The sequence below is a fragment of the Uloborus diversus genome, chromosome 8, assembly GCF_026930045.1.
Source record: "Uloborus diversus isolate 005 chromosome 8, Udiv.v.3.1, whole genome shotgun sequence".
Lineage (NCBI taxonomy): Eukaryota > Metazoa > Arthropoda > Arachnida > Araneae > Uloboridae > Uloborus > Uloborus diversus.
This window is the reverse complement of record NC_072738.1, coordinates 80,506,894-80,525,044: the sequence shown is the minus strand read 5'-3', so window position 1 is coordinate 80,525,044 and position 18,151 is coordinate 80,506,894. Positions and strand designations below refer to the sequence as shown.

At 32.6% G+C, this 18,151-nt stretch overlaps 1 protein-coding gene across 1 annotated transcript in view; it reads right to left on the bottom strand.

The window, feature by feature from the left end:
- The window catches only part of LOC129227267 (probable chitinase 10), a 153,532-nt gene that overhangs the window by 25,113 nt on the left and 110,268 nt on the right, over nt 1-18,151 (bottom strand). The window contains exons 8-10 of the mRNA XM_054861785.1: nt 14,750-14,875; nt 13,188-13,501; nt 1,970-2,199 (exon numbers count right to left, since the gene is read on the bottom strand). Of these exons, the coding sequence (XP_054717760.1) occupies nt 1,970-2,199; nt 13,188-13,501; nt 14,750-14,875 (670 nt within the window). The remainder of the gene's footprint in view (nt 1-1,969; nt 2,200-13,187; nt 13,502-14,749; nt 14,876-18,151) is intronic.

Below are 18,151 nucleotides of genomic sequence, written 5' to 3'. Positions count from 1 at the left end.
TTAAAAAATACATTGAACTGTAAAAACAATGCTACATATTATAATATACTCTAGTAATATGCATATACTTTGCAATAAAATAATTATTTAAAAAAAAAAAAAAAAAACAGCTATGGAAATGAAATGTTTCTAAATTTAGGGCATTTTCTATGCTACGGCTAATTTTAAATTAAGGAGTCATTGAGCACTCTTTTAAAATTTGAGTAAGAAGCCAAATCTTTTACAGCATAATACTATTAGTAAGTCTAAAAAAATAGGCGGTGTCCTCTAGCGTATAAAAGGTTTTTTTGAACCATCCTAGGCTAGGGGTGTCACGAAGTGTCTATGATTTCAATGTGAAAGTACAAACTAGACATGAACTAGGATGCCGTGAAAAAAAATTTATTCTTCAAAGATTGCGGTGAATTGAAAAGTTTGGGAACCCCTGCAGTAAACAATTCTCTGGATTTACATTAATAAGAGATCAGGGCCAGTACTTTCGTGAAGTAATGATTTTAAAAAATCTGATGAGTTCTTTTTTTTTAATTTTGAATCTGTATTAGCTGTACCTAGGAATCGTAGATGCTCTTTCTATATTACTTTTAGGTGTGGAAACAAGTCACAACATTGTGAAGAGCAATCTGACTTTTCATATAATAACGTTTATCTTTTCAAAACTGTGCAATGCTATCTTTTACGGATTAAGAAATTCTTTAAATCTTGTCAAATATGTCATCAAATAATTAGATTCTTAAAACATTATCCCTTATGAATTCCTTCTACGGTTTATTTATCTATTTGCAACTATATGCACAAAGACATACTCAAAGATATACTCAAAGAAAATTATGGAAATGAATAAGCGAGTTTTAACAGAGCCTACACTGTAAAAAAATTCCGAAACGTTACTGGTTATTTCCGTGGAACGTTTCGGGATTTCAGAGGTTTTCACCTAATTCCTGGCAAAATCAAGTATCTTCGCAAAAAAGTTTCCTGAATTGCTGAAAGATGCAGGAATGCAGACTTTTCACTGGCGTCAAAAATGTTTTTTTGCTACCAGTTTAAAGGTTGACTGATTGTGTTTATTAAGTGTATCGGCTTTTGTTTAATTACGGCCCGTCTGGATTGACTAAGCTCCCAATGGGAGCAAATAAGTCACTGGATAGCTGCAGCTTTGCGAGGACAGGCAAGGAATATGATTGGTTCTTGCTTGCAATTATTCGCGTAGCCTTGGCCATGGTTGCGCTAATGCTTCTGGAGCTTTCTTGGCAAAAAAGGAAGGTTCTAATCAAATATATTAAACCTATTCAATTTTTGTAGAAGTTTCACGACTGGCTTTAACAGGGGAGATTTCCCAGTATATCAGGAAGGTTACTCACTTTTATTGGAAAACGTTCTTGGTTTTTGTAAGATATGTTACTGGTTGAAATTGGGCACATCAGCTGCCCATTATTTTCCAGGAACGTTTCTGAATCGTTTTTACAGTGTATGATTAATTATTCGAGAATTTATAAGCAAGTAGTGACACAGATCACAACGTAGTTTCATGGAGTCAGCGTCATAAAAGTACAATTAGACAAGACTTTGAGAAGTTTTTAACTTAAAGTTACATCATCAAAAGGGTGAAATCGCATTAATTAAATAAATTATAACGAGACCTCAAGGGGTCAAAATTATAAGAAAATAACCTTAGATCTGAAGGGATTTGAAAATCGCCAAAGAATAACATGATTCTACTAAACTATATCAATACATTTAAGGAGTTGTAAAAAATATGTTCGAAATCATATTCAAGTTTCATTCAGTTCCCATCATACTACAGTACGGGGGAAGAGGTGTATCTAAATGAGGTATATTGCGCCTTAAAAGTTTTTAGGGGTTAATTTAAGAAGGTTTTTGATTTTATTTTCAGGTGAGGGCTACAGCACTGCTTTAAAGTTAATCCGCCACTAAAAACTTAGTTACACCAAGGACAATATGAAGGACCTACCTGAAGGACAGGTGAAGGCATGGGCAACAACTCCCAAATTGGCCGGTCCGCTATCCAAGCACCAGTAGTACTTTCTGCAGTCTTTGGGGTTGTTGAAGAAACCTTCATCTTCGCATTCAAAAGCAGTGACTCCAGGATCGGGAGTGGGAGGAGGTGCAGGGGTGGTTGAAGAGGGACTCACTAGAGCATTTTCATCGGCGTCAGTATTCAGACGACGACCAGATGCTTGCCTGCAAAACATGAATAATAAATAGATCAATACTGTAGTATGAGTAAAATATGATTTTGATAACCTATTTATGACAACCAACCGGATGATGGTTTTTTTTTTTGGTGTATGTGAACAAAAATTCAAACAATTGAAACAATTCATATAATACTTAATTTTCATTAAACTTCAAAATTTAAACAAATATTGAAGAAGAGAATTGATAATATGACCATAAAAGGTGAAAAATCATATTTAAAACCAGTGGACGCTATATGTACACAGTACAGATATTGTCATCAAAATTCGTATACATCATCTATAAATTGTATATTGCGTCAATGAAATGTACACTGTAAAAACGATTCAGAAACTTTCCTGGAAAATAATGGGCAGCTGATATGCCCAATCTCTGCCAGCAACATATCTTGAAAAAGCTAGGAATGCTTTCCGCTAAAATTTAGTAACCTCCCTGAAACTATCCTGGAAGTCTCCTGAAAAATTCAGAAACCTTCCCGTTTAAAGCCAGTCGTGTCTCTGGAACTTTAGAGTAAACTTAGGTAGGCATAATATAATGGCTTCGCACCGTCCTAATTTATCAAGAAAGTTCCAAAATTAGCATTGGATACCTGGCTAATGCTAAGACAGAATTGCAAGAAAGTATCAAGAATTTTACTCGCCTGTAATTCTTGCAAAGCTTCGCTGTCCATCGACTTACTCGCTCCCTTTAAAAGCTTAATCATCTGGACGCACCGTAATCGAGTTAAAGTCCATTGCCCATACACTTTATAAATACGCTTAGTTAATCTGTAAACTGGGAGCTAAAAGTATTTTTCATAAACAGTGAGAAATCTGCATTCGTGCAACTTGTGGCAATTCAGGAAACTTTTTGACAAATACTTGATTTTTCCAGGAAGTGGATAAACACAATTGAAATCTCGAAACGTTACATGGAATTAATCAGTAACGTTTCGGAATTTTGTTACAGTGTAGGTCTGCGACGTATTAATTTTATAAGGCTATATTTTTTATACACTATACTACACTTCAGGCCCACTTGTACACCTAAAATGTAAAAACAATTCAGAAACCTTCCTAGGAAATAAGGGGCAGCTGATTTGCCTGATTTCTGAAGTAACACGTCTTGAAAAAAGCAGGAATATTTTCCAATAGAACTCAGTAACCTTCCAGAAATTATTCTGGAATCCTTCCTGAAGAATTCAGAAATCTCACCGGTTAAAGCCAGGCGTGTCGCTGGAACCTTCCGAGAAAACTTAAGTAAGTTTAATATAATAACTTGGCACCCTCCTGATTTTCCAAGAAAGCTCCAAAAGCATTATTGCAAACATGGCCAGAGGCAAGACAGAATTGCAACTAATTATCAAGTCGGAAAATCCATAAAACGGAATGTTTGCGCTTTTATATAATAATGACTGAATTATTGGAATTAAAAAAAAAAACTGAAGGGGACTAAATTTAAATGCTTCGTCATGAAGCTGCTCTTTTTGACACGTTGACGGGAAATTGCGCACTATATTTTTTTTTCTTTCATTTAAACAAAATTGCTAAAACATGCGTCACTCGACACAACTTTTACCTTCGAGGTAGACCGTGCAACGCCGGGCAACACAAATATACAGGCTAAAATTGGGGTGAGTAACTGTACTCTGAGTGACTGCGCTCGTTCCTCATTCCATTCTGCAAATGCTATTAACTACACTGTTTAATGCCTCCTGATAAATTTTCAGCTGTTTAAACAAAACCGGCATTTTGGTGCTGCTTCGTATTAGAAAATCGTTTCGTGTAATGATGTTTGTTCAGACATTTGTATCTTATTCTCAACAAAATATATTTTTAATCGCCATAATTTTGATTCGAATAAAGTGATAGAGCATGGGAAGTTAAATGTTTAATGGGAAATTCTTTGCTCTTTTTACGATGCAAAACGAAACGATTTATGTTTAAGGTGCGTTATAAAGTTAAAGTAAACGTAAATTCCTGTTATTTTTCATAGCTATGGATATTTTTATTCTTACTATTAAATCCGGATAAACGACGAATCTGAAAGTGTCTTTATTATTAGAAAACTTTTTTCGATGTGCTTCTTATTTTTCAAATTATGTCATCCCCCCTCCCACTCCTCCACTGTTTCTGATATTATTATGAGAATGTGCAAACACGATTTGTACGCAGTTAAGTTCAAGAACATAAAGAATAATTTTTATATTTTTAAAGGCATCTAAGAACATTTTTTAAACATATCGTCGCTTCAGAACTATAGTAGGATCTTTTATTGTTATTTCTAGGATTAGAAGCCTTACTGATGTTCTGATGCGACGATATAATCTTTTTATAAAAATATCTAATCTTTGAATATATATATATATATATATTCTTTCAAATATATTTTCTTTTCATTTGCTTTACAATATAAACATACTTTCATGCGCTAAGAAATATACCTTTTAACTATCATAAAAGATATTTAAAGTTTTCTTTCTCTTCTATGAATGATAATTGCAGTAAACATCCTACAGATGCTTTGTGATGATGACTGCACACGAAAGTTGAAGAAACAGAAGGAGAAACAATTTGGTAAAAACGTATGGCAAATAACTATTTCCTAATTGTACTTTGTTCATTAAAGGTGCATCAATATATATATATATATATATATATATATATATATATATATATATATATATATATATATATATATATATATATATATATATATATATATATATATATATATATATATATACATATATATATATATATATATATATATATATATATATATATATATATATATATATATATATATATATATATATATATATATATATATATATACATATATATATATATATATATATATATATATATACATATATATATATACATATATATATATATGCATTAATATGCACTCATATGTATTAATGTGTAATTATAGCATTATTGTGTATGCATAAATACGTACCTACACTGTAAAAAATTTCCGAAACGTTACTGGTTATTTCCGCGGAACGTCTCGGGGTTGCACACGTTTTCACGTATTTCCCCGTAAAAACAAGTATTTTCACAAAAAAGTTTCCTGAATCGCTACAAGTTGCACGCGTGCAGACTTTTCACTGTTGTGGAAAATATTTTTAGCAACCAGTTTAATGATTGAATGAGCGTGTTTATTAAGTGTATCGGCCTAAGGTTGCTTACGACCTGTCCAGGTTGACTAAGTTCCTATTGAGAGGGAAAAAAAAGTCAATGGATAGCTACAGCTTTGCAAGGTAGGAATTGCAGGCAAGAGATATGGTTGGTTCCTTCTTGCATAGCTTTGGCCGTGGGCGCTCTGATTTTTATGAAGCCTTCGTGGTAAATCAGGATGGTTCTAATCAATAACACTAAACCTACTTAATATTTCTGGAAGGTCCTAGAGACATGGCTGAATTTAAGAGAGGGGATTTTGCACTTCTTCAGAAAGTTTCAAGGTTAATTTCAGAAAGGTAACTGACTTTTAGTGGAAAACGTTCCTGGATTTTCCCAAGATAAGTTACTGGAAGAAATTGGGCACATCAGCTGCCTATTATTTTCCTGGAGCGTTTCTGAATCGATTTTACAGTGTATATTCATTGATATGTATGCGTAAATATGTACAGTCATAGAAAAAAAAAAGAAACACTCGATCGTATTCAAAGACTATTGACACTAGAGACACGTGTAAGAGTTCTTTCAAAAATAAAAAGTTCTACATAAATATATTAAAAAATTGTTGTTAAGGGGTCGTCTTCACATTAAAACGAGCATCAACTTCAAATTTTTCAATGAGAACCCCCGTTTTTTATCACATATTTGTGATTAGCATTCTTTTTTAACTTTGCATACAAAATTTTGTTGAATTCGATAGAGCCGTTACTTCAGAATCGAGTTTTGAAAATTTCCTCTCGTAATGTTAAAACGTATTTTGATATTTTTGCTCATAACACAAAAACTAGATTAGGCACGGCAAAGATTATTTTTTTATATCAAAATATGAATTGAACCAATAATAAAAACATCATTTACAACACCAAAAATGTGAATTTAATTTTTTTATGAATTATAATATTTTTTGAAAAAAATATGATCTGAAACTATATAAAATTTTAACCGAGACACAATCTAGAAGAGCTCTTATGAGGGAATCCAAAATTTGAGCTCAAAATATTGAGTAGTTTTCGCGCTATGCTTAAAAATTCATTTTTTCCTACTTAAGGGGACCGTATACGTTTTTAAAACAGAAATCATGAAAGTTAGTTTCTTCGTAAAAAAAGAAAAAAAAATGTTCAACAAAATAAGCAAACCAATTATAAGGTGGTTTTCTTACATTAGAGTTACGTCTATGATTTTTTTACATGTATAATAGTACTCGTTGTCTCTGCAGAAGAATAACACAATATTGCAACCGTTAGTTTTTTCTAGATATCGTTCAAACGTCAATATGCGAAACACTACTTCATTGTCCAATAAAAAAATATTTTATAGAACTTTTAAAATTAAAAGCTACACTTAAAATACATCTGTTTTTTTTTTCTTTCTGCGTTTAACCATTGCCTTTTGTAAAATAAAAACTCAAAATAAAAATAATAATAATAAATAAATAAATTATTAATAAATAAATAAATAAAATAAAAAAATTAACATCCACAACTTTTTCATTGAAATATACAATAAAACCTCATTGTCTTGCCAGTCATGTTGCAATTGGCAGTGTAGAATTAATGGTTTTTCCCGGTGATAATTTGCTAAAAGAAAAACTATTGCTTTGTCTAAATCGGGAAAAAGCACAGGAAAAATAGCCGACAGCGTGAAATTTCCTTTTTATCAGTATCCAGATGGGTCAATAGGTAATATTTGCTCTTAGATAACTTTGCTGGTTTTTAGGAATTATTATTATTATTATTATTTTTGTAAAGTGTAAAAAATAATTTTCATGTGTTAAGATCTAGGAGAGGAAACGTCAGTCGCAGTAGTCGGTAGCGTGTTTTCAGCCCGTATTCTGCACTAAAGTAATAGTTGTGGCTAATTGTGAACTTTTTTTTTTTGACTTCGTCAAAGATTTAACAAAACATTAATTTGGGTGTTAGATTAAGTTGAGTTTTTGTCTATTCTTAATTATAATTTAAATGCTATTTTTCTACTTACTTTCTCTGTTATTGTTCGTGCATATCACATTAAAATCATTCTCGCAAGACAAAGATAAAATTTCAAATTATTTTCTCCTTTTTTGAATATCACGGGAAAATATCAACAAAGAAAGAAAGTTATAATAAATTATTGTTATCAACTACTAAATGCCTATCTTATTAAATGCATGTTTTTCAGAATCCAATACCTGAATATTCGACTACAACTTTATGACACTGTAGATAAATTAGTTTTCTGATCTTATTCGTTAAGCAAACAACGGTCCACATTGACCAGCTTCGCAGGCTGAATGTGGCCCGCGTCCTTTACTACGATGTAAGTTCGGTTTGGTTATCCGCTTCGGTGGCTGCTGTGGGTTCTGATATTTAGCACAACAGCCTTGAACGAGGTTTAACCGAACAACGAAGCAGGTGTCATGTCATTGAAGCTGAGAGTGCTTAAAAACTGGTGGATGAAGAAAATTTATCTCATCAGTGAGATGTCTCAAACATACAGCTGATAAAATTACTTTACCTACCAGTTTATTAGCACTCTCAGCTTCAATGAGGTGACTTCTGCTTTCAGCACGATTAGTTCCGATTCTTCTGCGAAATTCACAGCAGAGACGTAATTGTAGCCCTGGATAGAGTAACCCCACTGGCGGGCATGTAGCCTGATACTTTAGAAAATGTCCGCTTTCAAGTATATAGTGCGCGAAACAGAATCAAATAATGCTACGCATTGTTTGCAAGTGCAAAGTTACAAAATCGAAGAAATGAGAAGAAGTCTGATTTTAGTTCACCTTGGTTTAAGCTAAAATAACTTTTGTCTTTTTAAATTATGGGTTGGACCATCTCGAATCTCGTTGCTAGAAACAGCATTGGGGAAATTACTTTCTTAAATTGTTTTTAAGAGCCATTACATGTTTAACTAAAACCGCCGATTGTGTTATGCTTTTTTAATAATACCACGCATGATGACTCTTCTTTTGATTACAAAAAAGCTGCTAGAACAATTACTGTGTTTGTCCACTGTGTTAATTCAAATATCTAAATTTTTCCCAAATAAAGTTCGAATATGAACGGTTTGCTCATTAACGGGTATTTATGTTCTCTTGATTCTGTTTTATTTTTTTGATTGATACTTCGATCATTTTATGTATTTAGAGCAAATTTTCACGGAATAATTGGACCTTGCTTTGCTCAAGTCTCCAATCTATTTAATGCTGCGTCTTCCCACGTTGTGCGACATAATTTTTTATATTTTTGTGTGCGATGGCCCAAACTTCTGCCGATGTTCTGCGAAATTAAAAATGCGCAATTCCATTTTACATGAAAAGACTTTCTATTCATTCCAAAATAAACCTGTAACATAGGTGCAATACATTTATCAAACACATTCACATCATAATTCTAGGTATAAGATTGGATATTTACATTTATATAAGGCTAATTTGCTGAATGATTATATAAGCAATCCAATAGGTTCATATTACAAAAGGCAAAAAGTTCCATTACTTTTAATTTACTATTATTCGATTTATTAAACAACGATCTTTACGATGGACCAGCCAAACCCCATTCGTCTTTCTTAGGTTAATCCAGATAGACAAAAATCATTAAATATTTTAACTTTTTTTTCAAAAAAAAAGTTTTCGACCGTAATCGCTTTTTGGCGCAACATTATCGGCCAAAAAGTATCGAATTACGGAAAAAAAGAAGAGAACTTCAAAAAAACTATGAATTGAGCTGGATAATCTCGATATTTTCTTTGTTTACATTCCGTTACTTGATAAGCCGTGACCTTGAAAGAAGCGTTTTCAATGTGGTGACGGTCCCTAAAACGTTTTTCGTTAATGACTCCTGTTCTACTGCACGGAATGCAGTGAAATTTCGTACCCTGGCTGTATTTTGCTGTCTTAACATAATTGTGTAGCAAAAAATAAGGGTTCCTATTTGAAAATCAAGAGTTGGTGCTTATTTTGCTTTGTATATGGTCCCTTATCAAAATTTTACCTTCGTAGTTTTAAAGAAGACTTTAAACCAAGTCTGATGACACCTTTCTTTTCTTTCTAGCATGTATAATGGCCGAATAATTAAAAGTGTTTCGTTTTTTTTCCTATGACTGTACCTATGTTCATTAATGTATATGCATAAATATGTACCTATGTTCATTAGCGTGTTTGCAGTAAATATCTACTTATGCATTAACGTGTACTCATTAATACGTAATTATATGTAATAATAAGCTGATAGCCCAGAGCTATGGGCGAAGAAAATTGTCCATTACGTTCAAAATGTTTAATATTTAATTCTAACTTATGATAAATAATTGATTGAATTTTAATCCTTAACTAAAATATTTTACTTTATGCTTGCACTCATTTTGCACTTGCTCTTCTCCATCGTATTCAGATTTCAAATTCTGTTGACGAGTTGCTCCAAGCGTTTGAACTATCGTACAAATTTCAAATGATTTTCCTCTTGCAAAGCCTTTTTGCGTTTTAAAACGGCATGAAAATCGAAACGGTACAAAACTCCATTCGTGTGGACATTACCTATTTTAAAGTTTCAAAAGAAAACTTTAAAATGTTTAAAGGTAAAAGCACTTGAGAATTAATGAATAAAATACCTCCATATTGAAGTTGCGAATGCAGGACTCCAAACATATTTTTAGTTCGTCCGTAGGGAGAAAAGGGACTTATATTCTAAACAAAGGGACCGAAAAGGGTTTTTATCTAAACTTTTAAACGTTAAAATTACGTATACACCGATTAATCCGCAGTAAGCAGAAAAAGGCCATTTTGCCGACTATTTATAATCTGTCAAATTTAACCGATTAATCGGCTGAAAAATTATTTTCTAATTAAAATTACTTTTGCCTCGAACAACAAACTATACTGAGTGAACTTATTACACCGACCGAGTTTTGAGATTAGAAAAAAAAAATACAAATAGATGAACGAAGTTACAGGGAGGATTGAAAATGAAGGAAAGGGTAAGGAAAAAAAAGGATCAGATTTTAGAAAAACATACTTTTAGGCACTCTAAATTGAAAAAGGGACTTTTAGAGAAAAATAGGCACCAGTTGGAAGCCCTCAGAACAAATAAACATAAAATGTAGTTTTGTATGAACACAGAGACGTATACACATGCATACGGACATGCGCACATACATACATACATACATACGAACATTACAGAGATACGAACATAGATACACATACATACATACATACAGAGATACGAACATAGATACACACATACATACATACAGACATACGAACTACTAACAGACATACGATACATATCACTGCTTACGGCCGTAACCTGAATTTTGCTTTGGGGAAGGTTTTACCGAACACATTTCTCTGGAAATCCATACTATCAATCAAATTTAGTTTCTGTCGAATATTTTATTTCTTTTAATAAATTATTTAAAGGAAATTTATTTCTGCTTTGTGGGCATAAACATGCGCAAATGTAGCAAATGCTCTACGCATTTAATGAATATAGAAACAAATATACTTTGCAGAATTTTAGAAATCGCCTTCAGAGAGACTCCTTATTTCGGAAAAATGTTCAATGAGAGTGACAGTAACAAGAATGCCAACGATGAAAAATTTTGAGCTTTATAAAAATTTGGAATTTTTACGACAATTCAGTTACTAAAAACATATAAACGCCACATCAGAAAAAGCACAATATGCAAATCTAAACCTGTTAATTACAAGATAATTTAATTTATATTTCAAAATGCCATTAAGGACAAAACTGAAAGAAGTAAACGCTGCAGTGATGGCAGGTGAAACAACCGACATTTCTTTAAAAGAAGATGCAGAGACAGCAAAATTTGTGCAATTTTTTCAATTACAATACTTTTATTTTTCAAATAACATTAAAAATAGGAATAATAATTTTTTTCTTTGCTAATAGTTTTAAAAATTTTCAGAGGGGGTATGAACCTTAAGAACTTCACCCTTGCATGCGGTTCATTGAAAACATTATACATACATATATACATACATACCCACATGTGCTCATGAGATTCCTCCCTTATTGACATTAAGGATAACCTTATGTGTCATTCTTCTGATATCATGGATTTAAGTTACCATCGCCCTTCCTTGCCACAAATAACCTTCGCCTTTTTATTACTGCATCTTGATTCTACTGTCGCACAGCAGCCTACCAGGAAAATATATTGCTGTATCCTTCGAAAACCACAAGCTGAATGAATCATACCTATCAGCAAGCATGCAATAGTGAAGGCGATTTTCAATGAAATAACAGTGAGAGAACTATTTTTGTTGTGGTGCCCTCATTTCTCAAAGTGGAGTACACGTATTCCTAGCGGATACACGCTAAGCTTATACAAAATGCGTAACAAAGTTGGTGGGGCAATAAAACAAATTAGTGGTGTCAAGCCAATTATTTGAGATGAGAAGCAGTAGTTACTTCTCATATCTTCCATTGTACTTGTACTTTTACTGTTAGCAGAACAATCAATTAAAAAAACATAAACCGTTAGTTAAATAGTCGTTGAATCAAACTAACACCTGTTTTTTTCTCTCTTTAACTTAAATAAAGCTATTGTGTCATCGCTTCAACGGTGAGCCAAGTCTAAATTTCAATATATTAAGATGTATGTTTTCTATTTATTTATTTATTTTTTTTGAACAATATTTGCAAGATATTTACAATGACGAATTACACACCAACATATTGCCCCAAGTTAGTTACAAAATTGATATAAAGATACTACTACTTAAAAAACTGTAGTACTAACAGTTTAACTGTTACTTTGTATGATCACTGTAAAAAAATTCCGAAACGTTACTGAATATTTCCGTGTAATGTTTCGGGATTTGAATGGTCTTTATTCATTTCCAAGAAAAATCAAGTATCACGGTCAAAAAGATTCCTGAATTGCTACAAGTTGCATGAATGCAGACTCCTCACTGTTGTGAAAACTATTTTTAGCTCCCAGTTTAAAGATTAACTGAGCGTATTTATAAAGTGCATTGGCTTAGGTTCAATTACGGCTCGTACTTAAGCTCCCAAAAGGAGCGAATAAGTGTGGACTCCTTTTTGTAGGTGGGTAAAATTCTCATCACTTACTTGCAATTCTGGCTTAGCTTTGGCCATGTTTGCAATATTGCTCTTGGAACTTCCTTGATTAATCATGAAGATGCGAAGCAATTATATTGTACTTTCTAAAGTTTACTCTAAAGTTCTAAAGACACGACTGGCTTTAAACGGGAAAATTTCTGAATTTTTCAGGAGGCTTCCAGGATAATTTTTCAGAAAGGTTACTGAATTTCAGCGGAAAACATTTCTGACTTTTTCAAAATATATAACTGACAGAAATTTGGCACATCAGCTGCCCATTATTATTTTCCAGGAACGTTTCTGAATCATTTTTACAGTGATATATCTCAGTAGGAAAAAATAAAATTCTGTAAAATTTGTTTCTCTGTCAGTATAGTGTCCATGCAAGAAAAAAAAATCCACCCTCGATCTAAAACTTATATGAACTTTCATATTATTTCCACAACTGAAGCAGTGGGAAGCAAAGGCATGCAAGTGGCAAAATTAAAAATTTGGAGATAACCAGTACAAATTGTAGCTGAATCTCTCTTCTGTCTTGGGGCAAGCAAGAGATAGCACTAGTAGCCGTGATAGGTGCTGCTGTATAGCATGATTTTTTTTAAAAAAAAATCAATGAATGCCTACCTTGGAAGTTACCTTTAGACACATTTTACTCAAAACTTGAAAATATTCCCTCACATCCTTTTGCTTCTCCCTGATTCAATTTTTGTATGATTATTTAAAAATAATTCACCTGTTTCGAGCGGATTGTCGATTAGCAACGAGACGTCGAAGGGTATTTCTTCTCCTCGGTGCTTCAGTTGGCGAATCCTCTTCTAGAACTCCTTCATCATCGAAACGTACAACGGCGGATCTAGGTTCTGGTCCGGCCGACCTGGCAATCGACCTCTGGTTTGACCCTCCCTCGACTAGCGGAGAGCTCAACAAAACGTCGCGTAAAGTGTTCACAAGAGGGTTTTGCTCGCCTGTGCAGAGTCCTCGGAAGTCGTCGTTGTCCAGAGTCCACACCATTGCACCACCAAGTCCCTTTTCCAAGATATAGCGAGCCTAAAAAAGAATAAAATAGACGCTATTGAGAAACTAGAAAATCTCCCGTCAAGATATGACGGGTGAAAATTGCTTCTAGATTGGAACGAAGCAATTGCCGATTTGGTGATATTTTGATAGTTGAAATTTTAACCCTAACTCCAGTGGATTAACCTTAAATTCCAGTGGATAGCGTTCATTGATGACCAGTTTTTCGTTTCTTCATTATCCTAAAATGACAGTCTTACCAGTAAAACAGTTAAGATACCGAGTCCAATTCCGCCTCGTCAAAATAAAGCATTTTCCTGAAGGTCAAACGTTACCGAAATATATTATCAAATTATCATGGAGCGAGTTTCATTGCAGATGACGTCAGGAGCGTCACTGGATCATTGGTTATTGTACATTGAGTAATAACTTACATCATGCTTTCATAAAGCAAGGTACATGTGCACGAACCTATTGGATTAACATTAGAATAAATTAACTCACGCATTCTTTATTAACCGAACCATTAATTAGTGAATGAACAATATTTTGCCAACTCTGTGTTTTTTGTATTTTTTTGCGTTATCTTCAAAGGGCTGGTTTTGATTAGCAATAAATTATTTACCCTCCAAACTTTTGAAATAAATATTAGAAGAGAATTCCGGAGTTAAAATGTCCTTCATTCAGTGTACTGTTATAAAAAAAAATTGTTTTCTTCGCTTGATTACTACACACCAAAGAAAGGGTTCCTTAAATCTCAGTTAAAGGCAAAATTAAAGTATCTATACTTGGCTGCAACCTTTCTTGGCAATGGAGAAATGAGCTGTGACCAAGCGAGGGAAGCAGTCCCCAGAGCGATGTCTAAATTTTAGGTGAAATTCGGCATTTTGCTTTAGAAATCGGATTAGTTTGTTAAACCTAAGCATATGCAACCTTTTTTTTTTTTGTGTGTCACAATTTCTGTCAAGTGTTAAGTATTTTCTTCCGTACGAGCGGCGCAACGTGGATTATTACATCCATTTGAATCGAACGTGCCAACCGAAAACAACTCACATACAGTAGGCGATCTCCTCTAATTCGCCAAGTAAGCTGCTAGAAAGTGTGACGTTTTATTTGTTAACTCGGTTTTGCTTCCGCGCATCGTGACGTCCTTGCCAAAAAACTTTGCGTGCGAACAGCTATAGTTTCCCTCGAAATTTTCATTTTAACAAATTTACTCTGTGTTATATTTGTACCAAGCGTGAATTTGCAAAAAGAGAAAGAAAGAAAAAGAGTTTCTACCTTTGTCAGAACCATTTCCTCGTCATCAAATCCAACCCATTGGTCTCCTTTGTAGGCGTAGGGTCCCACGAGGTCAGGAGAAGGGGCTTCCACTTCCCATTCGTCTTCCTTCACTTTTTGACATACCTGTAAGACAAATAAACAAGCATGTGGGAATCAGAAGCTTTTAGACGGGCGTAAAAAATCTTCTCTTTGCTGTGGTGAAAACAAAAATTATAAGTTAAGATCTCTTAATTATTATCAAACTAGAAAATCGCTCGTCAAGGTATGACGGGTGAAAATTGCTTCTGCATTTGAACGAAGCGTTTGGTGATATTTTGATAGTTAAATTTTAACCCTAACTGCAGGAGATAGCATTAATGGTTGAGCTCTTTTTCGTTTCTTCCTTTTCCTAAAACTACTGTCTTACCAGTAAAACAGTTAAGCTACTGGATCCAGTTCAACCTTGTCAAGCACTTCCCTGCATGTCAAACGCTGTCAAAAAATATTATCAAATTATAAATAACTTACTGAATTTTTGGAGCTTCAACAAAAGAAATAATATCGTCACGGAATGCTGTGGCGCGAGTTTCATTGTTGATGACATCAGAGCGTTACTCGATCAGTGAATTGGCTATTATATATATATATATATATATATATATATATATATATATATATATATATATATATATATATATATATATATATATATATATATATATATATATGAGGATATCATAATAAAATTAAACGAGAGTTCAATTTTCACCCGATACGCTACAAGATATTGGGGTTTGAGAATTTGAGTACGCGTTAACTACACAAAATCTTACAATCGGAATAACTTAATAATTAATTAACAAATTATACGTCTTACCAATTTTGAAAATAATAAAAAAGTTATTGGTACTTATTATTATATAAATAATATCTTGAAATGCTTAAATTACTGCACCATGTTATTCTTATTTTCTCAATGTTGTATTGGATATTCACTTCCTTGCTATTTCCGATTTTATGTTATTTTACTACTAACGATTTTTTTGAAAATGGTTCAAATTTCGGTTGATTTTGAAGGAAATGTTTTCATTTATGCATGTAAATATTTCTATTATTTAATCCCAAACACATTGGCTGATTCATTTACTGCAACAAAATGATTAGCCGAAAAAAAATCGACCAAAACTATTTGAAACTGAAAAATTCACGACGCTCATCATCACTGTGCTTTAAATTTCATAAATTTTGGGCTGAAACAGCAGTTTACTAATTAGAATCATAACACAAATAGATAAACAATAATAATGACACAAAGAAATTTTCGACGATTTGTGTGATATAAAACCCTAATTTTAAGCAGTTAATTCTTTCAATCTTTTATCTCAAAACAGAAGACATCGGCTGACGCTTGAAAATAAATTATGAAATTCAAAAGCTTTTTCCAAAGACTGAAAATTTTCACTCAAATTCAAACCAAGAAGTATGAAGCAATTTTCCAAACATTGAAAACATTGTTTGATGGAAGAAAACTTTTTCAACCGGATATTTTTATGAACACAAAATTAACAACGAAAGTTCCAATAAATGAGTGAAAAGAATTTGATCAATTGTCAATGTTTTTTTCTTCTTTCAAATTACGAATGTTTTTGTAGCTTTATGAGGTTCGTGCAAAAAAAGCAAACATTTGCTTACACTGAATGCTGTTTTCAGTATTGTAATTGATATTATTTCAAATGCTCTAAAAAAATATGTTTCTCATCTTTAAGAAAATTAGTATTGAAGGAATTTTTCCATCAGGAGTCGGTTGAAGTTGAAAAAAAATTAAATTAGGGCAGAATAGGATTTTTAAAATGTCTTTACAAAATAATACTTATTTTAATTTCATTTTTGCACTTTCAAAAAAATAAAAATAAATAAATAAAATAAAACATAAGGCGCCAAATGAAAAAAAAAAAAAAAAACTAGTACGATATTCCTATTAGTTGCAAAGATCTTCTGCCATTGGAAAAAGTGATTAAATTGAAAAATTAGATTTTTTTTTGTTTAAATTCAGTTTTACCCATCCCACACACTAAACATCCCCATTAGTAAAAGGCTCTATTATCAGGGCGTTGTAGCAACTGCGGCAGCAATGATGTATGTCTCTTCAAAACTTTCTCCTCCCATGAGCTTTCCTCGACGGTGGATAACTTTATTCATGCACATGTTTGTTTCAAACATTAATCAGAAACGGTGGTTGCTTTCAAAGGAATTATAAAGAAAAACATCAGATTGAAAATTGCTCTACTTTGTCATTGTTGAAAATAATTTCTATAAACTGTCTTGACACTTCTAACTGTAGGTTCATGATGCAATATGACAAATTTGCATCGTCAAGATTGCTTACATCAACTCCGAAATGTAAATTATTTGGACCAACTCTCTACAAAGCACTATAGAATAGGTTCTTTAAAACAACGGAACATTGGAATTAAAAAATTGAAAACATCCTTTCGTTTTTTGAAGAGGAGATGCATGAATAATAACGATTTATTTTAGTTATTTTTTTTAATCACTGAAGAAGATTGCATCGTAGCTCTTAGACGCGTGTAATGTATAGCTTTCATTCCAACTCTTTGATTTACTTGACTGTTTCAGACTAAGTCTTGAAGGATGAACGATCATTTTCAAATTATAACGCAATGTTCATACTGAAATAAAAGTAAAATTCTAGGAATTTTACGGAGTGGAATATTTATAAAGACTAAAAACCCAAATCGAAAGAATGATGGTTTTTCAGATAAAAATCAGTCGAAGGAGAAAAAAGAGATTTATTGCAGTAGAACGGAAAAATACAGACCTTTAAAGACAAGTCGAAAAATACAAAGATCAAAAGAACCATTGGCAAAAAACTAAGAAATTGTAGAGGTCAAAATTAAACATCTGATGCAATATCAAAAAAAAAAAAAAAAAAAAAGGGGGGGGGAGGGGATCAAAGACAATGTGAGTCATTTTTGAATAAGTAAATGGTTGAACACGTAAAAAAATCTACTTCATCAGTAATACCTTTGCTCAAGCAAGAAAACTATGATAAGGGTGTTTGATTGGTAATAACTGATTTTTCCCAAAGTATCCCTTAGTTACTCTTTTTCATGCTTTGAAATTAAAAAAAAAGGATGCTAATCAATAATTTTCCTTAGTAAATCTTTTGAAACAAAAACATGTTTTTTTTATAAATTAATATCAATACGATATTTAAATTTGAAGCTCACTTCTACAGTTTAAAAATATGAAACAAAATTTACGGATGCATTTTTAATAACATTTCAAAGCGCAAACAACATGTCTAACAATTAAACACTAACTTTCATACATATGACTACACTTATAGCGTACGAATAACAAGGAAAAAGTTTGTATTAGTTTGCCTAAGATAAATCA